We start from the raw sequence: 20763 nt of genomic DNA on the forward strand, positions 1-20763 counted from the left end.
ATGTGTATGACTTCTACATTGACTTTCCTTTCACTGCGATCGCTTCTCCTGAATAGGTACGTAACGAGCAGTTTGACTGTTCCATCTGATGAGAGAGCTGCACACCAAACCATTGCTCTGCTGACATCAGCGACACAGCGGCTCCCGTGTCTACTTCCATCATAACCTCCTGACCCGCCAAGTTCAAACAGACCCTGATTGGAGGGGTGCAAAGACTGGAAAGAGTAAGGACAGGTGCCTCTGCATCAGAATCTGAGCCGTCTTCCACGTACTTCGTCTGCATAGCAAGAGTTGACTTATGAGGTTTTGACTGACATACTGCAGCTAGATGCTCTTTCTTTCCACAAGACTTGCACACGGTTTCCAGATGACGACACGCAGGTGCTAGATGACTCGGACTGCCACAGTGGTAGCAAAACTTTGTACCTTGTTTCCTAATCGACTGCTTGTTTGCCATTTGATGCACCTCTTCTGTTGCTGACGTCTAGTAGGCAGTAGAGTAGATGTGGTCATTTTAAGAGATCTTTGGCGGCAGCTTCCATGGATAACGCCGTCTCAAGTGCTGTTCAGAGAGTCAACTTCACCTGAGAAAGCAAGCGCTTTTGTATATGCGTCGAGAGTAAACCACAGACGAAACGGTCGCGTAAAGCCTGGTTCACAATATTGACAGACTGTTGTGTATGGTTTTCTGCATCAGGGGATTGTGTTGCTTTGACTGAATTCCTGTTGTGCCATTCCGGAGAATGTTGAGTTAGCCTAGAGAGCGTATATGTTATAGTAGTAAAATATAGATAACTTGTGTTACGCGAACACCACATTTTGGCGACGAGGACGAGATGGCAACGAATTCAGGCGTGCTCCGTCCTCCTCCCTTCATAAGCTGTTCAGGTGAGCCATCGACTGATTGGAGAGCATGGCTGACGGCGTTTGACACGTATTTGACTGCTTCGTGACTGAATGCTGCGGATGTGAGAGACGAGCGAAAAATGGCGTTGCTACTTCACTATATTGGAATGAAAGGACAGCGCATTTTCGCTACACTTGCCACAAGCGAGACGTACAAGAAAGAGAGAGAGAGAGGGAAAGAGAGAGGGAGGGAGGGAGGGAGGGAGGGAGGGAGGGAGGGAGGGAGGGAGGGAAAGAGACTGACGCAGTTCTTTGAAAAATATAAGAATATTATGGTAGAGGTACAAGTTTAGACAAAGATACCAGCGGCAAGGTGAGTCTGCTAGGGAGTACGTTTCGGCGCTTCGTGAGCTGGCGGTAACTTGCCGGTTTGGTGAGTTGCATGATGAACTAGTCCGTGATCAACTTTTTGAGAAGACGATTCACCCAAAGGTTAGAGAGAGACTGCTGATGGAGTCGGACGACATGTCGTGTGATAAGGCATTGAACCTGGCTTCTCAAATTGAGCAGGCGCTGCATAAATCTAAGAAGATGGAAGTTAGAAGGGTGTTTAAGGAAAACATTGATGGTTTAGACAGGGAAACTGATGTTAAGGACACACTAAAGGGTAATGTCGTAGGCCATGTTCGTAGAGTTCAATCACAAGGGAGGGCTAGCACACGAAGTAGTTCAATATTAACGTGTGGGAACTGTGGTCTTCAACATCAGCAGTCAAGAGTCTCAGCAATTTACGATACTGAACATGATTGGAGACGTGTCACCAGGAAAGTTTAAGAAATTAGTTTGCGTACTGGGGAAGAGTACTATCCAAGCTAGCAGATTTAGAGCATATGCCGCTAGGACCACTTCTAGGGGAGAGAGATCAATCATTTGGCAGAGCAGGGGAAGGAGAGAGAAATGAACAAGGTCGTTTGGAAAAGTTACAAGAACAGAGAAATGAACAAGATCATTTGGAAGAGTTACAAGAACAAGCTCCAAGAATATCAACGAGACTGCGTCATCGCCCAGCTTACCATCGGAATTTTGTTTATCAATATGCTACCTAGATATTATTGACAGTTTTGGAAAGGGGGGAAAGTTGTTGTGTATGGTTTCCTGCATCCGGGGGTTGTGTAGCTTTGACTGAATTCCGGTTGTGTCATTCCGGTGAAATGTTGAGTTAGCCTAGAAAGCGTATGTCATAGTAATAAAATATAGATAACTTGTGTTACACGAACACCACACCCGACGTCGACGTCAACGCGTCGTCGTCGAATTGTGAACAACGACAAAGTGGCGCGCCGTCAACGCGACGTCATGAAGCTGGGATAAATCAAAGTTCTATTCCAGCGTCAAAAACCGGAAGTAGTCAGCATCAAATGTAACCACGTGGACATTTTTAGCGAATCAGCAGAGCTGTAAGCATCCCGGATCTAGAATGGAAGAACGTTGATTGACGCCGCAAGAGAAGCAGCAAGAGAAGATCATCATTGGAATCGTTGTCCATGATTAGACACGCGTGCGCGATGTGACTCGAGACCAACCTTGACGCGCGCAACCTAGTGACGTCTCAAGATATTGTGAGCAGGACGACGCTGACGTTGGCGTCTTGACGCCGATTTGACGACGACGTCGGCGTTGACGTCGGCGTCAATATTGTGAACTAGGCTTAACGCGTCATCCAGGAATGTCCCAAATTCACAATGCTGTATAAGCTTTCGTAAAGCTGCAACGTAGGTACAGACGTCTTCATCCAAACCTTGGTTTCGCTTGTGGAAGAGGAAGCGTTCTGCTATTAGAGCGATGCCCCTGTTATCGGACACCATCAATCATCGGACAGCCGTGCAAGAAGTAAACGAAGTAAGACTGAGCTTTGTTAAAGTCCACAGTAAGAAGGATTAGTAAAGATTGTGATTCCAGACGCGGGACTTCCAAAGGCTTGAAACGGTTATTGCTAGGACGGTAAACGTGATCCTTCTCTGCGACCCCGGATATCGGACACCACCATCATTCACCGGACACGACCTCTCCCATGAAAACGCAAAGGCAATTCTGCAATTTCGCACCTGAGATAGGTTTGTAGGTGACTAGCTAGCACAACAACACTATCACTGTCTCCGTTTGCTACTCTCCAAGAGAGATAGTGCACGCTCATTGAGTCGAGGTAACGCCCCTTTCGTCGGACACTGGTTTTTTCTTTGCAGCAGCAGTCTGCAGGTAAAAATGTCATGAGAGAGAGTTGGAAAAAATATTGTACGGCCCCCAATTCATTTGACCGTTATTTGACTCAGCAACGGTTATTAGCGGAAACTGCTGAATTTTCTCTGCTGACAAGCTCACTCTGTTGGCATCTACTAGCCCTCCGGTACTGTCTAGTCTTTCCAACGTAAGAATTTGAACTCCTGAGTGTCTTGCAGCACAACTGCACAGGCTTGATGCACACGGATGTAGCAGACGATTCACGTCATCCATGTGCGAGCTTAGCGGTGAGCACATTCTCCCAACTCGCACAGGAACAGCCCATGCTTTTCTTTCAAGGCCCCTAAATTGTTACTTGGCTCTGGATAGGACGTGTGCAGGTGTTCTGATCTCAGTTTGATATCTACCTTTGCCTGACCTTGCACCGCCACGAAGTGTGCAGCACGTCATCGTTGGTACAGCCAGCTGTACCGAATGCAGGAACTTTGTTTACTATCAGAGCAGCTAGAACCTTCACCCCTGCTTCTCCTAGGTAAAGTTGAATTAGATAACGTCAAGTCCTTGTCAAAGCGCGCTAGGCAGCGATCGACTTTCTTTGCAAAGGGTAAAAGAGCGTTTTAGCACTTCAACCCTGCCCTCTCATTGGTTTCGGTTGTCGTCTTCTTTGTTGAACGGCTAGTTCGTTCAAGCGACATCTTTTACACGTCCTAGTGGGGGCGTGGTTGTAGGAGAAATGACTCAGAATTGCCATCAAGCACTCTAGGCAAGTGGGCTGCGTTCTGCGGCGTTTCAGATAGCTGAATTTTAAATCAACTGCAGTCATTTGAAACCTAGAGCTGTTGCTGAGAAGGTAGGAAGGCAAGAAAATGGGTGTCCGACGATTGGGGCCGTTACCACGGGCGTTTGACCTACTGTAACTCATACAGACCTGCCATGCAGGGTAACGACACGATTTGTAGGTAAAGAGTTGTTGATTAGCGATATATAAGTAACTAGGCTGAAGGATGCGTGTGTGCAATTTAGACGCTACTGTCCAGTGAACGATGTGTTTGTCCGATGAACGGGGTATGCAAGGCTCCGCACAGTTTTCAATCTCACTCTAAGCAGAGAAGAGGTACAATGCTCTCTCTTGGTGTGCTCAATTACAACTTGGATACCTACATTTATGATTTGGTAGGGACTGCGTTCAAAAACGGATAACTGAGAACTCGCGTCCGGAATATGATGGTGTCCGAGGAACGGGGCCGCGCTCTACCAGGGGTTTTGGCGCCAAATGATCTTGTAATGTGTCGACAATCTCCTTGAAACTGAGTGTAGATGGCTTGGTCGGTGTCCTTAAGTTAAGCTTTTCAGCAAGCCGTACGTCTGGCTACCCATGAGAGCAATGAGGGTTGGAACGCGTGCTTCGTTCGCGACGCCATTGGCCACGAAGAACTGCTCCACCCGTTCAATGTACGCAGTCCAGTCCCCCTGGTCTGCATCAAAAACCGATACCGAACCTAAAAACGTCGCCATTCTTGTCGCCAGTGTGATAACGCTGAATATTGTACCGCCTAAGCAGTCTACCAAACAACCGGGGAAGTTAAGTTTGCGAGATGTCCCGCATAATCTGAACATCTGTAGGACGTATCGATAGCTTGCATGACAACCTCGAAACATTCGCGCACAGTCTAGTAAGTCTTTGACCTCAGCTCGTCTTACAAGGCAGCGTTGATAACTGATCTATTCTCAGTTTTTTTGCGTGCTTACCAACCTTAGAGAGATCTAGATGCGCTTGCAGGAAGCTGAGCAAAACGGTCAAATATGACGATCGTCCGCCGGTAGCTTCAACTATTTGTATTTCGCCCAACTTATATAGAGCGGAGCGAATCCAACCTACTTGGTTCTTGGATTTGCCTGCACTATTGCTTTCTTCAGAACTTCTTGTCAAGGTGGAATCTTCTCTTGTTTGGAGATGCAGGACGAGGTCAAAGTGACGATGATCATGGCGGTTTCCGGTCATTTTGACTCGCGATGTAGTCGTACAAGGTGAGTGTTATTGGCATTTGTTGTAAAGCATGTGCAAGACTGTCGTTAGCACATACATTCTGATGAGGAATCGGTTGCGTTGGGGCTTGCTGGGTATGAGTTTTCGTGGGCTAATAATACGTGCTTTGTTGTGAGCGGTCAAGGTAAGCGACATTCTTTTGCTCCCTACATTTTGCCCAACTGATTTTCGTCTCTTCATCTGCATGAACGCAGAGTAGAGGAGTTGCTTCGGTTGCGCGTGCACTTCCCTAAGCCGTCAGGTCCCGCCAACACCATGCAAACTACCGCCGTATCAAGGCTATCGAGCAGGACTCATGACAGATGGCAGCCAGATTTGGGCGTGACTTGTGGTGTCAGGGCGGTGCTGCTACGCGCCGTCTAGATATTGCATGTGTTTTCGCGAATTAGTGGACAGTCGTTCGGACAATATGTGTAACATACGTGTAGAGGCTCTAACTTGAAGATGTTTAGCCGTGTAGTGTGTACACTGCAGTAATACACGTAATACACATGGTGACTTGAAAGCAGTACATGCATGTGTACAGTATTGTGGTATACAGTGTGTAACACCATAGTAATTACGTAATTAAATGTATTCTACGTTACATGAAAATAGTAACTCTTAATTAACTAAAATTATGTAGGAAGATGGTTCAAAATGTCTGAAAACATTTAGCTGATTCCTACTAGCACTGTTCTCTCTCTCTCTCTCTCTCTCTCTCTCTCTCTCTCTCTCTCTCTCTCTCTCTCTCTCTCTCTCTCTCTCTCTCTCTCTCTCTCTCTCTCTCTCTCTCTCTCTCTCTCTCTCTCTCTCTCTCTCTCTCTCTCTCTCTCTCTCTCTCTCTCGTGTGTGTGTATGTAGGAGAAGCCACAATGGTCAAGAAGTGCTTCTTGTTGTCACCGGGTGCTAACTGGCAGCTGTCCCTGCTCTCACACAGATCAATATCCTGCTATGCTATGGGCATCTGCATGCTGTAATTACAATTGCGTATGGTACATGTACTAGTTTGTTGCAATAGCGGTTTGCGCATACTGTACATGTCTTAGAAATATTCAAGCACAGTTACTGGCGTACGTAGCTAGTCTAGGCCGTAGGTACGTAACATTGACATCCATGTTTGTGTGACTGGTTAGATTCCTCTAGCGCAGAACTTTGGTATCTCTGGAAGCAGTTGGTACGGAGTATTTGCACTTACACGTTGCAATACTTCTGTGAGGAAGTCTTGTATGTGTCCCCTTCTTGAGTTTGCGGCATAAGAGGCAGTCACAACAACTGGGGCCCCATGTGCCGGTCAGATACTGAGGGCTTCTGTTCGACCAGAGCTACAATGTAGTAGGACAAAGCTCTGCCATGATAGGAATAATAATGTGTGCGTGGTTGAACTCGAGATCTAGCTCTGTTATACGGGTCACACTGTATAAGTATACAGGACCTGTTCAAACATAAATGCTATGGTTGTTTGGTAGACTGAAGACTGCGCACCGTGCGCATCAACCACCCACTCTACCACAGTCCAGTAGATGTGTGCTTTGATAACATCACATGTGTAATTACATTTAAGGTTTGTAATCAAGTCTAGGTTTGTAAGTGACCCTCATGTATGCCTAGATTGACTCACCTAGCTTAACGCCAATGGCTGTCATCTTTTGGGGTACCGATCGATTGAGACCGACTGGTGAGGTCATTGAATGTTGCCTCTGTAAAGGAGTGAGAGATGAGGGATGAAGCCCAGAGAGTTGTTGAAAAATAGATTGGAGTGTTTCCTAGAGGCATCTGACAAAATATGAAAAATACAGTTGCTATGCTTTAATTAATTAAAAATTGTTCTATTCTAGGTGATAGTCATACGAATTTGTTTTCTGTTAGCTGCAGTTAATTTTGTTGTAGAATATCTTTGTGTGATTGTAGTGTATCTGTACCTATAGTGTGATTGTGACTGTAGTGTGATTGTGGCTATTCTTTGTCTGCCCTTTAGTGAGGGGACTGCACCAGGTTATAGTCCATTTTTGCCCGGAAGTATGACGCGGCGGAAAGGGTCTACATGCATGGCTGCACGAGACTAGGTTTTCATGGTGTGCAAAAATGTATATTATTATTATTATTATTATTATTATTATTATTATTATATACTACCATTTATATAACGTGACTTGCAAGGCCGTGTCACAGGAACTTGCAGAACCTTCATTTTGACATATGGTTGCAGGCATTAGCAGAATCAATGGTTTACCTTCAAAACATTCTTTGCTTCATCTGTGGTATAGATTATATGAGCACAGATGAAAAGACACCATAATTGTGTAAGCGTAGGAACCTACAATTTTAGTTTTGGTCAAGGGGCACAAATTTGCCTATGAGGGCGTGACACTGAACAATATTAGACCAAATAATACATTTACTGTATTATTAATTACACATACATATGCATGCATGTAAGTTGTAACACACCAAGACCAAACTTAACTATTCAATGATATCAATGACACTATTATATCACGTACGTCTACATCTTAGTCTCTACATCTGTTATTCGAGTATATCTGCAGGTCACTGAGTTTCTATTAGTGAGTTAGTAATGATTTCTCAACCACAGCTATAAAAGTTGAGAGGGTACATGCCCCCATTGCCCCCAGTTCCTACCTCTATGCCATGGGCATTGGCTATACCCCTTTTTAAAAATGGACTTTGCCAGTCGCTTATTATGGTTTAGGAGTAGGTGATTAAATAGCTAATGTATGTTTTACCACATCACGCTGTGTACCAAATATTTGAGGTCATCAAGTTGCTCGATATTGACAGGTTCTTGTTTGCAGAGTCATAGGTGTTAGTGAGGAGAGACTAAGGTTATTTGGCAAGTTTCAGTGTTTGTTGTTAAAATGAAATCTGGTTAGCATGCATTTGTTTTATGGCCACGGCTAATTAGCGCTCTACATTTGCTTCTGATACCTCTCAATGGAGAGGCTATAAAATATACCACTAATTAGCACAGACAGCACACCTTGTGTGCAATATATACCAAGCCAGAATCTGGACCAGTTGTAGTAAAATACAAAGCGATCTATCCCATCTCCAGAACATTTTGGCTGGAAGGAAGTGGAGTAATCTTGATCACCTGTCTAGTTAGCTAAACCTTTCCAGAGGTGTAATGTGTGTGTCAAGAACTAATACTGTGCTCCCGCAAAGGCAATCGCTAATAATTGTAAATGTGGGACAGCAAACCTAGATTGCACACTACTCTGTAAAAGTGCAACTGTAAAAGGGAACAGGATTAGAAGTATTGACTGTAGCAAAGAAACAGAAGATTTAGTGGTCCATAGAAAAGTTTGTAATTTAATAAGTCTTATTGATGAAAATTTAAAATAATGGATATACAAACATTTGTACGTCATTTCTACAGAGCTGCAACACAATTGCAAGTTTCAGACATGTTGATAAGAGTACTGATAGGTTTGTTCAAGTACAAACTGGCTTCTAGCCAAATGTTTTGTAAGTCTTCATGTTCTTTCAGTTTGCATTGATCCTGAACAGAGTTCAAGAGGGCTCCTATCCCAGATTTCATCCCTGACCTAAAGAAACTTTACACAAAATTTGGTGCTTTCATCCACTCTGTAACGATTCCGTCAAAATATGGCACTAAGCCACCTAACTAATGTGAGATTGACTTGTAGCTACGGGATGAGTAGTTCCTGCTAGGTATAGCAGGGCCGGCGAAGCAGGATGGGTCAGGTGGGCCATGGGCTACCCAACTTTTGAAACAGGAATTTCTGCCAACAGCCTTTTGACAAGAACTTCTGGAAATATTGATTACAAAAAGCTACTTTTTACATTCACTCTGGGCAGGGCTTGGCCACTCAAGATCTGGCTCACCCAACATCTGGAATGCTCCGTGGGCCCTGTCTATATAGACTAATATGTTGCAAGGTCAACGCAATAATCAACATGGAATAACTTACAATTTCATATAAACTAAGAACACATACAGACGACACCCTACACTAGCCTCGTTCCCAGGCATTTGTCTCGCTCCTCCATGCAGTTCTCGTGCATCAATCCAACGGCTGACGCTGTGACGTCAGCCTAGTCACGTGACATGTGAGTGCTGGATGGAGGAGTAAGGCAAATGCCTGGGGACGAGACTAACCCTACCCTACCTGTAGGCTAGTTTCCATTTCCCATTGTAACTCAATTCCAACCTCTCAAATAACATCTACAGAATTCAAGTCTTTCCAACTAAAGAAAAAATGTGTCCAAGAGTGCTAATATTGGCTTGCACAATGTTACGGACAGTATCCAGAATGCCTAGGACAGTTTGACCAACATACAACAATTAGCAAAAATCATTTGACAACTTAATCACCATAATGTATGTACCGGTAACTCCACTTCCATTCTTAACAGAACTGCTTCCATCCTGTTCCCAAAAAACAAATAAGGTGACTTCCAGGAAAAAACATACACAGACTTACACAAAGCCTAACATGTCTCATTATCGACAACAACAAATGCCATGTTTCTTCAGGAGTTAAAAACTCAAAACAGAATGGGATTATAGCTGTTTGTGGAGGTAACCATTCAGCCTAAACGTGGAAAGTAACAAAAGTGATAAAGTAAATACTGTATTGTACCAAGAAAACACCTGGAACATACTAAAACAATCACTCGAACTGTCTTAATCGTAGCTTGAAGATCACTTAAAGCCTGTTTTGTTTGCTGTTTTCTACAGTGTTTCCAGAAAGAAATCTCTGATGCTAAAAGACTGGCAACCACAGACTTGCATTTAAGTAATGCTCCAGGCACTGAAAGTTTAGAAATGTGTTGTAGAATAATGAAGCAAATATGCTGCACATGCTCACCTGGTGCAATGAGTAGCAGAAGCTCCCACAAGACTGGATGTTTACTAAAATAGCGTTTTACCATTAAATCTCTAAAATAAGCCAACACATGAATTAGAGATTAGAATCCTACAAACATCTCTGCCAAACTTTTCTAATGTCAACTTGAGCAGTTCTTCATCGTCTGGCCAGCCTTCTGTGTGAATGCGGATTGGTGCAATTACATCTATTAACACAGTTGCAATACTGAGAGCTCCATTGCATGACAGCCTCCTAGCAAATGTGTGTTGTGTTTGAGCTGGATCAGTACAACACACGTGCAATAAGTCAATTGCTCCCTGAGTTACTGATTGCAGAATTATATGCCTTTCAGAGAACTACATACAAGCTAAATCACACATTATTCATATAAAAGAAGCTACTAAAAGGGTTACCTGGGTAATTTCCATTGATTGCCTTGCTCTAGCTGTCTGACTTGTTTGAGAAAAAGCTCTACTAATCTGACGTTGACCTAGAAAGTTGCCCTGCTTTTGATTGGCTGCTAATAAGGAAGTAACTTCCAAACTGCCTAACCAATACATTGGAATTAGCATAAACACAATTTGTTGATACAAACACAGCAAACCTGTTGTTGATACCAACGGCAATTTAATCAATTCAGAGCCCTGCAATAAAACAGTAAACAATGTCTCTTTGCCACCTGCCAACTGCATTTTCTACTAACCAATTCCAGTAGTCCTTCTACAACTAATCGAACAACAAGAAACTGTGCAGTTGTACGTCTTGTAACCACAGCTAGTAATAGTCTGCATTGTTCCAAGTACCATTGCCTCTTTCCTATATCAGAAATGAGTCCATTCACATACAAACTACTAACACGTTGACAATTGTATAACCAAAACATGGTGAATGTTTGTCACAAAGTACAGAGAAATAGAAATTACAACAAGCATGACACAAAGCCAATTCAGCAGACAATGCTAATGTGAAGTTTTGACCAAACAAAAGCAACAAAATCTGCAAAATGCATTCGACATCTGATGGGCTGCTTAATAAAGCAGAGGCCAATGCAGCTACATGATTTCGAAGAGCTTTCATGCAGCTTGACCTGCAAAAGATAGAAAGATGATATTGTTGATCGCATTGAACTGATCAAACCTTGCTAATTGACCATGATTCTCCTTCTCAAGTAACAAAAAAGAGAGAAGATTTGAAAACGAAGTATTGGCCTAATAAACACAATATGTTCTCAATTTTCAGCAATGTGACTTCCACTTCCAATAAGAGTAGTAAATAGCCTCATCTACATTGAGTATTACTGCTTAGGTTTATATCCTTCACTTGTGCTAAAGGAAATAACATCTAGTTGTAGTAAGTTTCATGTCGTTTTGTACTGTTTTAGTTGACCAATGCTAGTCGTCCAATGTACACAAACAACACAAAAACAAAGTCAGCCACTGATGTATATCACACGAAACCTTCATGCAACCTCCTACATAAAATAAGTCTTGCAGTTAACTTTGTTTGACAGAGCTAGAGCAGGTCGCACTGTGTGTGTGTACTTATAAGACTGTCAGTTGTAAGCTGAAATTCTTGGTGTCTAGCATAACACAATAGAATCAGAATGTTAACTGGTATCGTTTACAAATGACAATTAGACATACAATAATCAATCCTAATAACAATGTGCATATTTGAAAGCATGCATGCAAATATGGTAGAAAGCAGAACAGCAATAAAACTAGCATTCAGCCATAATTTATAGCATCAAATACCAATTTGGCAATGCACATACCATCTCTACCCTTCAACCGACTTCACAGATACCACCAACAGCTATCCACATGCCCATTTACAATAAATAATAATTGAGAAGGTAAAATTAATCGCCAATCGGTTTGTAATACAACATTTTTCTGCTGCCCTTTGCTAGTCTTGCATAGCCAGACCCTCTTCCACCATCATACTATTGACGAGAAAGGGTATGGAAACTGCTGTTGATGTCACTGTTTTGCCATTATTCTCAGCATTCCACCACATTCTGGCGGAGTAAAGAGGTGTCTATGGCCTCTGTAAAAACTGATGGACTATCAAACACCTCAGTGCACATGACAATGCACATGCACTATGTACCTATGTCGCTGTCGTTGTTTTACTGATCTACTGTTGTATTAATGATCCACTTACAGGATTCTCAATATGTCTTCTTGTTGTGTTATATTTCCTTTTATGCGACATCAGCCTGAGCAGGAATGTGTGTGGTCTCAGCTTGATGTGCTGTGATTGACTCTGTTGCCTTATAGATGACTCACACTTTGCCACTGGCAGTTTTCAAGCAACTCCTGCATCTCCTGTACTCAGACGAGTGCAAAGTATGAATGACTTGCTGCTCGCAGATCAGTAAATCAACGATTATATTATGCATGCTTGTTGTCATGTATGTCATGACCATTAGACACCTCTTTACCCCACCAGAATGCAGTGAGATAAGAGAGCAGCAGAACAACAACATCAAACGCAGTCCCTGACCTTCCTCTTGTTAGAACTTCTGACTGAGAAGTATGGTGACAAGAGAGGGTCTGGCTATGTGAGACTAGCTTTTCCCACTACATTTATGAACAACACGTTACAATAAAAGTTCCATCAGTTTCAGTTTAATTGAAAGTTGCTGCGAAGTCATCTCCTCAAACTGGCCATTCACCAAATTCATTATTCAAGTCCTATAATGTAACTAGTTGTGGTTGATAGGAGGAAGTAAACAAAGACAAACAATGAAGTCTTTCTTCACATGCAGTTAGTGCAAGGATACAAACGATGTGAGGGCAATTCAAATATTGCGCGCACACACTTGAAAAATACAAGTTACACATGTGCACATGACATTGTGTACACATGCGTAACTGAAAATTTTTCAAGTGTGCAAGCAATGTGCACACCACAGAGACACAGACACACAGACACACACACACACACACACACACACACACACACACACACACACACAGACACACACACCACCACCACCACCACCACCAACAACAACAACAACAACAACAACAACAAGACAACCACAACCACCACCACAACCAGGACCATAGCAACTAAGAGCATTCTTTAAGATATCTGGAGCTTCATACCAGCCAAGTCAAGAGACACATTACTATGTAAACACCAGTCTCAATAAAACCATGCATGGTATATAGTACTAACATGAGATCGTAATGAATGGCTCATCCCTAGATCTGTTATAACCGAATCCAGAACTTCTTGTAAGAGACGAGGAAATTGATGCTCCAAAACACACTGAATTTCTGCAAACATAGGAGGCTACAAGCAAATCAGAAACTAGTGAAGAAGCAAGAAACACTAGCACTAGCACTGTTACTCAACCAACCAGAGACTTATGTGTTTTTGTCTTAATCAAATGTTTAAGGATTGACGCAGATACTTCCCGACCGCTGTGCAATCCAGTCAACACTAAAAGACGTCGTACCCAATCCAACAACCTAAAAGAACAATTAAATTGTTAAATTTTTTAATAAACTAAACATAGCAAACTGAATAACAACGATGGTACCACGGGCTTTTATTGCTTGATAGTAGATTGACCAGCCAATCAGTCATAACATTAACATGCTGACGTAGAGATGACAGAAGTGGCACAGTTTCTTTCAAATAAAGTTCATTCAATCTAACAAGCAAACTATCCAGAAAACACTGAGTCATTTTGGATATGATGTCCTTTCCAACAGACTCTATAACATCATGATTTACACCAAAGTAATTTCACCGATTCAAGGAAAGCTGAATCACCTGTAGCTACATCAGCTAAGAATTGTAAAATGGTGAATGCATGAATACTTTGCAGATGACTGAATATTGATATAAGTTGAACTCTCACACTACAACAGAACAAAAAAGCATGAAATGGCACGTAGAAACTACAAAACAAATACATACAAACATTAGACAAACAGGTACGCAACACGTGAAACATTCCAAACAAGTAAACAGACCCCTGTTTGCTATAGACAGATTCTTACACCAACAGTTGAACAAAGACACTGTTTGTATTAAAGACAACAACACACTCAGACAATCTGCAATGTTACACAACCTGTGAGAAAAAGTCCATTGTTTCACCTGCATGTGAACCAATTCCAGCACTTCAATTTTTACTGAATAACAACAAGTTAGCAGCAAAATTATTTCTTCAAACAATGTGACCTACAGTGGCCAACTCCCTCTTCAAGAAAGAGACTGGTAATAGGTGCACACCAGAATGACAAATTTACAAGAAAAGGAATTATATACAGCTGTAACTGAGACGGATCTGAGTGTAAACTCTCCTATTAATCAAATGATTGTCAAAAATGCAGCACTATTCACTGTACAACAGCTGACCTGAAACAGTTCCATAAAAGCTGATTGCAAGTGCGTCCTATGCCTCAAAATTAGATGTTCTAACACTGGAATGATTCTGGGTATATGTTCTTCACTCATGCTGCCTTTCGCCTCCATAAACTCAGTAAGACCAAGTCGAAGCAGAGCCGGTACAAGAGTAGCACAAAACATGGCTCTGCAAGTAGCAGAAGAATCAATACCATGTTTGTCAAATGATCGTTTGCATAATGACTTGACTCTTCTATCTCACCCAGAATGAGCCAACATCCAGTCAAAGTGCGGACGATATGATTGTACTGTAGTCAGTAGTCTATCTACGCACTTGACTGGATCTTTCTGCATTCTGCCAATAACAATAGAAAAAGAATCATGTACAATAGAAAAAGAATCATGTACATAATCCTGCACCAACATCAAGATACAGATATCATTTAGTGCTAATACATAACACTGCAAAATCCACATAGATATTGCATGGTTTTTATTCAAGTAAATTATATAGAATGCAGCTTGAAGTGTGTACTTCTGTACATAAACTGGCATCTGTTTACATGTAAACTATTCCACATACACACTATCATTCCTCACAACTCTACTGCACTATCTACAGATCGATCATGTAAAAGCATTGTAATGCTTCTACACCGTGTGCACACGAAAAAGCCAAGTACGGGCTGTTATCTGATCAAGCTTCTTACATATTGATTTGAGCAAATGTATACATAATGATTTCAATTCCCTGCAGATCGCAAAAATTGCTTGGTCAGTCTGATGACAATAACCTACCTGGGTCCTTGTAGGGCACACAAAGGCACATAGTACCAAATGTTCTAATAACAGCCTCTGCCCTTCTAAAGCCTGGTTCACAATATTGACGCCGACGTCAACAATAGAAATAAATCCTAGTCCAACGTCGAAATCCTAGTCCAGGCGATTTCTTTGAAGTTTGACGCTCAACTGAGCGTCGGCGTCATATTGTGAATCAGGCTTAAGCGGGGTAACTATATAGTTTTTTAAATTTTTCCATTGTTCAACACAAATACATACACAAACATCATAGAATTTCTTATGTTATCAACTACTTATAGTATTTTGTATTCAATTATCCTAGTCTGGTGTTCAATTATCCAATTTACCCATTCAATTATCCAAGGTTCTGTCAGAGAAGTACCAAACAATTCTTTCAGTCTGATACATAAAGTCAAAACTGCGCACAATTCTTTCATGACGTCTTTCTATGATGCTCACTCGTGTTTCAGCTGAACAATAAACGATTGATTGGAACCAAGGTGGGAAAGCAATAATTAGTGAAATTTCAGCTCTTTGATTAGCTATAAACACCATCCCAAATAACACATTTATCCATAGATGGAACTGTGTGTGGTATCACGCAGGACGCGCGGCTTACAAGTATGTGGATTACACCACAAAAACTGATGGACAGAGCAAGGCGTCGTATAAGCTCCATAGATATCATTATGTAGATTTAGTTGCTTGCAACAGCTTAATTAAACCTCCGGAAACGTGGGACACCAAGATTAGTGAGAAGCAAACATACAACAATATTCATGTACGTTTCTAGATAGTGCTTGGTACAGTACCCAGAAGATTGACCACTGACGTGAGCGTTTTCCGCAGTAAAAGAAATACAAATACAAATACAAATACAACACACACTAATTAAAATTTACACTAACTTCAAGACTAATTACACAATTAGTGTGACTAGACAGCTGATGAATGATATTTGAGCAGCTGCCCAACTGAAGACTATGTAAGTTATTTACTTTTTCATGTTCTTGCACAGCCATAAGCAATGGATAATTGAACGCCTGACTTAATATGACCTTATGCAGTGCATATGTGATTCCAAAGTGAGCCGCTAGAAACAACCCAGTATTTAGAAATTCCAATATCAAAAAAGTTCAACAAGAAGACTCTCAATTTAAAAATATCATATTATGACATTACAACATAATATGAAAAAATTCTATCCCACTGACGTAAACCGCCTGAACTTGCACATAATGGCAAACAAGCCCCATGCTATTGCGGGATTTTAGTATTTGAAGTTAATAGCAACACACGTCCTTGCATCATTAGCAACAACATCTACACAAGTGAAGCATAATCTATACAAATGCTGTAATTATAATCTCATTTTTATTGTTCTCACAAAAGGGCACAGTTTAATTAAAACCACGTTCTCTTCTAAAATTATGGATTTCAACTTGTTTATAATTGTAGCCAAAAATAGGATTTTACTTATTTGAACGTAAGGCCAATTAAAATACTACCATCAGTGCAATTTAGTCAAGAAATCTTTAAATGTACCCTAATGACTAAGGTATTCTATGACACATTCTCACCAACCAGTAAGAATGTTGCACTGATCACTGCCCCAAACAACCAGAAGAAAGCATAGTAGTAACTAGTAAATCAGAATACCATGACTTAACAAAAACACTAAACAGAGAGCCTTGCCCATGTCTAACTCCTACTATGCCTCTACAATTGTCCACCAAATTTCCTGTGCAACTAAATTATTCTTAAACCTACAATAGTAATTTGTCTCAGATATCTGCATTCAAATTAGTTAGTCTGCCGGCATCACATGTGTAGCCGCACATAATAAACTGAACGTAATAAAACTAAGAACAATAGCCAGCACTACTATAACATTTAAGAAATATCATAACGTAGACGCACAGTTTTCCTTTAAAACGTTACAGCTCTGCTGCAACTGGTGAGCAATAATCTAAAATAGCTTTCGCATGATTTGGAAGTGCAATAAGCAATCTCAATAGCTAATGGTTATGTCCATTAAAAATGTAGGTATAGCCTTGTTAAAGGAGAACTCTCACCAAAATCAACTGTCTCTCAGATGAAAGCTGTCACTTCATGACACAACCCTTTGCAACCGTTTACTGCAGAAGTTTACCGTAACGAAGAAATAAAGCATTGAAATCACCTGTGTAGGCGTGTTTAGTACCCGTATGTAGCGTATGCGTACCTCTGACTGCTGGTTAGCAAGGAAGACCGATATCTGTGCACATTTCAAGGTAAGGATTGTGAGACATATGGTGTCAAGTTGTGATTTATTAACTAAAGCAAACTAGGACCCGAAAGTTATCACGCAAGTATTGACTGTGGCAATACAACCTCAGAAGGAGACCCTTCTTGGATTACCTCATAGATCACGTCTCGCTGAATTTTGGGTGAGTTAGGAGCACTTGGTATGGTTAAACCTAAAGTAGTTGCTTCGAGAGAGTACGACTTTGTGTACATATGGGGAATCGTCTGAACAACTCGTTGCCGATTCTCTGCTTCTGTGGCTGTCTGGACTGTAGGTTTCCTGCAGGAAGATACCAGGCCTTGTATCTTTCTTTCAACAAGTTTTAGTATTTGGTGAGAGTTCTCCTTTAATAAACAGTCACATTATAGGTGATTAAATCTATGATGTCTAAATAGACAGCTCAACTGTATGCAATATGTCTTACATGAATGACATAGACTTCTTCACCACCTGCACAACTTTTCCAATAACTGCAAAATATAGATTAACAACAGAAACAATTAAAATCAAAGATATGAAAAAGCCTTAATTTAAATATCCACACAATCTCTATAACTAAGCCTTGATACAAAAATCTAAATGGCACTAGGTTTAAATCTATATCAACAACAAAAGGACGATTTAGCATTAGTAGATTGAAGTGATCAGCCCAATGCTGAAGAACGTCCTCGTGTTTAGCAAACAGAGTTGAGCCATCATGAGAGACAGGTGTCGTACTCCTAGACTGTGGACCAAGAACTGTTTTTAGACTAGAGTAAAATTGTTTCATGTCATGTTCGTCGGCTGCTGCTTGTAGATCCTCTGCTTTCTTTATCCACCAGTTCTCTTTCAGTAAACGTAATTCAGCTTGCACACCCTGAAGCAAGCTGGTATAAGCTATTTTCTTAGCAGTTGAAGATTTATCCCTGATCCACTCAAGGTGACTTCCCTCATGCTGTCAAGAAGTGGTTGAATCATAGGTTCATTCCCTCATGCACACGCACGCACACACGTGCGTGCACACACACACACACACACACACACACACACACACACACACACACACACACATGCACAAACACGCACCCACAGGCAGACTACGGTATGCCTCTATTGTTCATGCAAACAAAGGCCAGACCAATCCGGTCCAGTTTTGAGCTTGGCCAAAATAAAATGAAAGTTGATGTGCGAATGTGCAATGATTTATGCTTGCTGTAAAAATGACTTGGTAGTATAATATACATCCTATGACTATGCATTAATAACTCCGGAAGTGTTAACAGTGCATATGGTCCAGAAATTGTTTCTGCATTCCACTTGGTATCAGCATTATTACCGACGCGTGAAATGCTAGGTATTGTAACACCAGCTGGTCTTGTGACATACAACTAGATCAACGACCTGCTAAGCAACCACATAACATGTAACCAAATAAATTACTCACGTCATAGGATTCAGCTATGACGTAACAAACAGACGAATACTGTACCAAAATGTGCTTGAATGGTGTCAGACCAGTGCAAAACTTAGCGAAAGTTCAGGTATATTCAGACACATTTGTAGTTTCGAATAGTATGTAGTTCCAGTTAAGTATGTGTTTTCTGCCTCACATTCGTTTATCGTCACCGATTGTTTAGGAAACGTGTCTACTGCTGAGTAAGAAAGTCCATTGCAATATGCTTACAATGTATCGTGAACTCAATGTGTCCAGTCCTCTTCTCGTGCTCTTCTAATTGGTTCTGACCAATTACATTCAAGCTGCATAGCTATGGCATGCAGAGGGTGCACTGTAGTGCTTCTTCATTTGTTTTAGTGTCCATTTTGTTATCTCACATAATGAAAACTGCACATGCCCAAAATGTTCATTACTTATATATTTTTATTTCGGTCAGTTGATCCAGTTTTCGTGTCCAAACATCCGAGCACTAAGAATTTAGTTGGTCTGCCACCCTGGCCAAAGGTATAATTAACATGACACATAGAAAAACGACGTGGCTTTCTAAACACATAGTATTGATTTATAGAAAAAGGAGAAGTTATGAGAGCAAGAAAGGATCTGGCAATGCGTGACTATAACTTTGATTGACCTCACCTGGATGTTCAGTGAAAGAAGGTATGCGTTTGTCTAAAGAGAGTTGCTCTTTCCTAATCAGTCCTATCACCAAACATTACACTCAAAAATAAACTATGAGCAAGTCATTCCAAGTCTTACGCATACCATCATACAGACCACACAGTTCAGCAAGAAGACCAAGAGACCACTATTAAAGAAACACAAAAAGTTGAAGGTCATAAGAATCTCACCAATTCAAAATGAACCTTACGTCGAACAAAAAAGGTGTCCATACGCTATCATCAGATTCACAAAACTTTTGCATCACGTGACAGCTTTCAGAGAACAGACTCATCAAAGGCTCTGTGAAACCATCCACACTTGCTGGACTCTGCTTAAACAGGTAAAATACTAGTATCTAACTGACTACAATTTCAAAAGAGAGTAAACCACCTTGTTCTCTTCTCGTTGCAGCAGGTCAAACGCAGCATAGCATAGCACTTGTAGACAAGCTTCTCTAGCGGCGGGAACCTCTACCAGTTGGACAACGGCCGCTCTATACTGTTTCATTCTATCTTCGAAATTTGTTTTGTCAGACAATAGGTCACCGAGGTCACCTAGTCGACAATCTTTCGCCATGTCTAAGGATATCCCGGATTAGGTAACTTACCCAAGGAGATCTAGCCGCGTCCCCAGACTCACGTGAGCCTGGCAGTGTCCGGTTCCCGTATAACACTTTCAGCCTCCCGTGAGTCTGGACTCACCGCGACTACTTTCACACACTTACTTCACTAAGTGTCACCTCACATCATAGTCTTGGCACCCCACGTGACTCCATAGTACCTACGTCACAAATTCAATTAGCTTAATCTATGTAATGTGTGACCCAGCAGATTGTGTATCACGCCCAAGCTTCCAAACAGTGCATGGTGACTCTCCACGGTGAGTGATTCACCACGTTCACGCTATCCAAATCAAGACGACTTCAGCATGTGGAAAGGTGAGTGTATTCCTAGCTAAGTTATTGTCCTACTCGCGTAGACTGGCGAGCCTGCCAAGTCTAGTTACAGCGATCTGGACTCCACGTGTAGTTCACTCGTTGTTTGTCAGGACAAAGATGTCTTTTCCCCCTAGAATGGCCCTGGAGACTTCAAGTTTACTCTCCCGAAAGTCATCATAATTGAAAACACGGAGAGCGGACTGCAATTCCATGTCAATGTGTCTCTTGTTACCATTGCGCGCCCTACTGGCCATTAGAGTCTGTGCACTAGCAAGGGCCGTGCAGGTAGCGGATGTGCGACGAAAC

General features: G+C 41.6%; 1 protein-coding gene across 3 annotated transcripts; it reads right to left on the reverse strand.

The window, feature by feature from the left end:
- Positions 1-986: 986 nt before the first annotated feature.
- On the reverse strand, positions 987-20451 carry LOC134190705 (integrator complex subunit 5-like). 3 transcript variants are annotated; one of them, XM_062659187.1, is made up of 26 exons: positions 20245-20451; positions 19911-20098; positions 19729-19848; positions 19623-19665; positions 19497-19559; positions 17850-17895; positions 14600-14692; positions 14350-14524; positions 14177-14294; positions 14063-14123; positions 13759-13847; positions 13523-13700; positions 13340-13451; positions 13156-13272; positions 11104-11174; positions 10842-11053; positions 10670-10782; positions 10571-10610; positions 10380-10513; positions 10096-10322; positions 9967-10037; positions 9761-9909; positions 9580-9690; positions 9485-9524; positions 9265-9412; positions 987-1003 (listed from the first exon to the last, which is right to left on the reverse strand). In XM_062659187.1, the coding sequence occupies exons 2-25, from the start codon at positions 20094-20096 to the stop codon at positions 9330-9332; spliced, it is 2652 nt and encodes an 883-aa protein (XP_062515171.1). In that variant the 5' UTR covers positions 20097-20098; positions 20245-20451; the 3' UTR covers positions 987-1003; positions 9265-9329. The 3 variants fall into 3 exon arrangements, with proteins under 3 accessions (XP_062515171.1, XP_062515172.1, XP_062515173.1); XM_062659188.1 differs by lacking the exon at positions 14600-14692; XM_062659189.1 differs by lacking the exons at positions 987-1003; positions 9265-9412; positions 9485-9524 and having other exon boundaries at positions 9670-9690; positions 9761-9869.
- Between the last annotated feature and the right edge of the window lie 312 nt (positions 20452-20763).

Source organism: Corticium candelabrum, chromosome 15 (assembly GCF_963422355.1).
Source record: "Corticium candelabrum chromosome 15, ooCorCand1.1, whole genome shotgun sequence".
Classification (NCBI taxonomy): domain Eukaryota; kingdom Metazoa; phylum Porifera; class Homoscleromorpha; order Homosclerophorida; family Plakinidae; genus Corticium; species Corticium candelabrum.

Bases quoted from the DNA above. Each gene is read 5' to 3' on its own strand.
- LOC134190705 (XM_062659187.1), bottom strand. From the start codon at position 20,096: ATGGCGAAAGATTGTCGACTAGGTGACCTCGGTGACCTATTGTCTGAC. The intron at 13,452-13,522 runs GTACCATCGTTG...TTGTTCTTTTAG, and splicing joins TCAAGCAATAAAAGCCCGTG to GTTGTTGGATTGGGTACGAC. The intron at 9,525-9,579 runs GTAAGTCTGTGT...TTTTGGGAACAG, and splicing joins TGAGACATGTTAGGCTTTGT to GATGGAAGCAGTTCTGTTAA.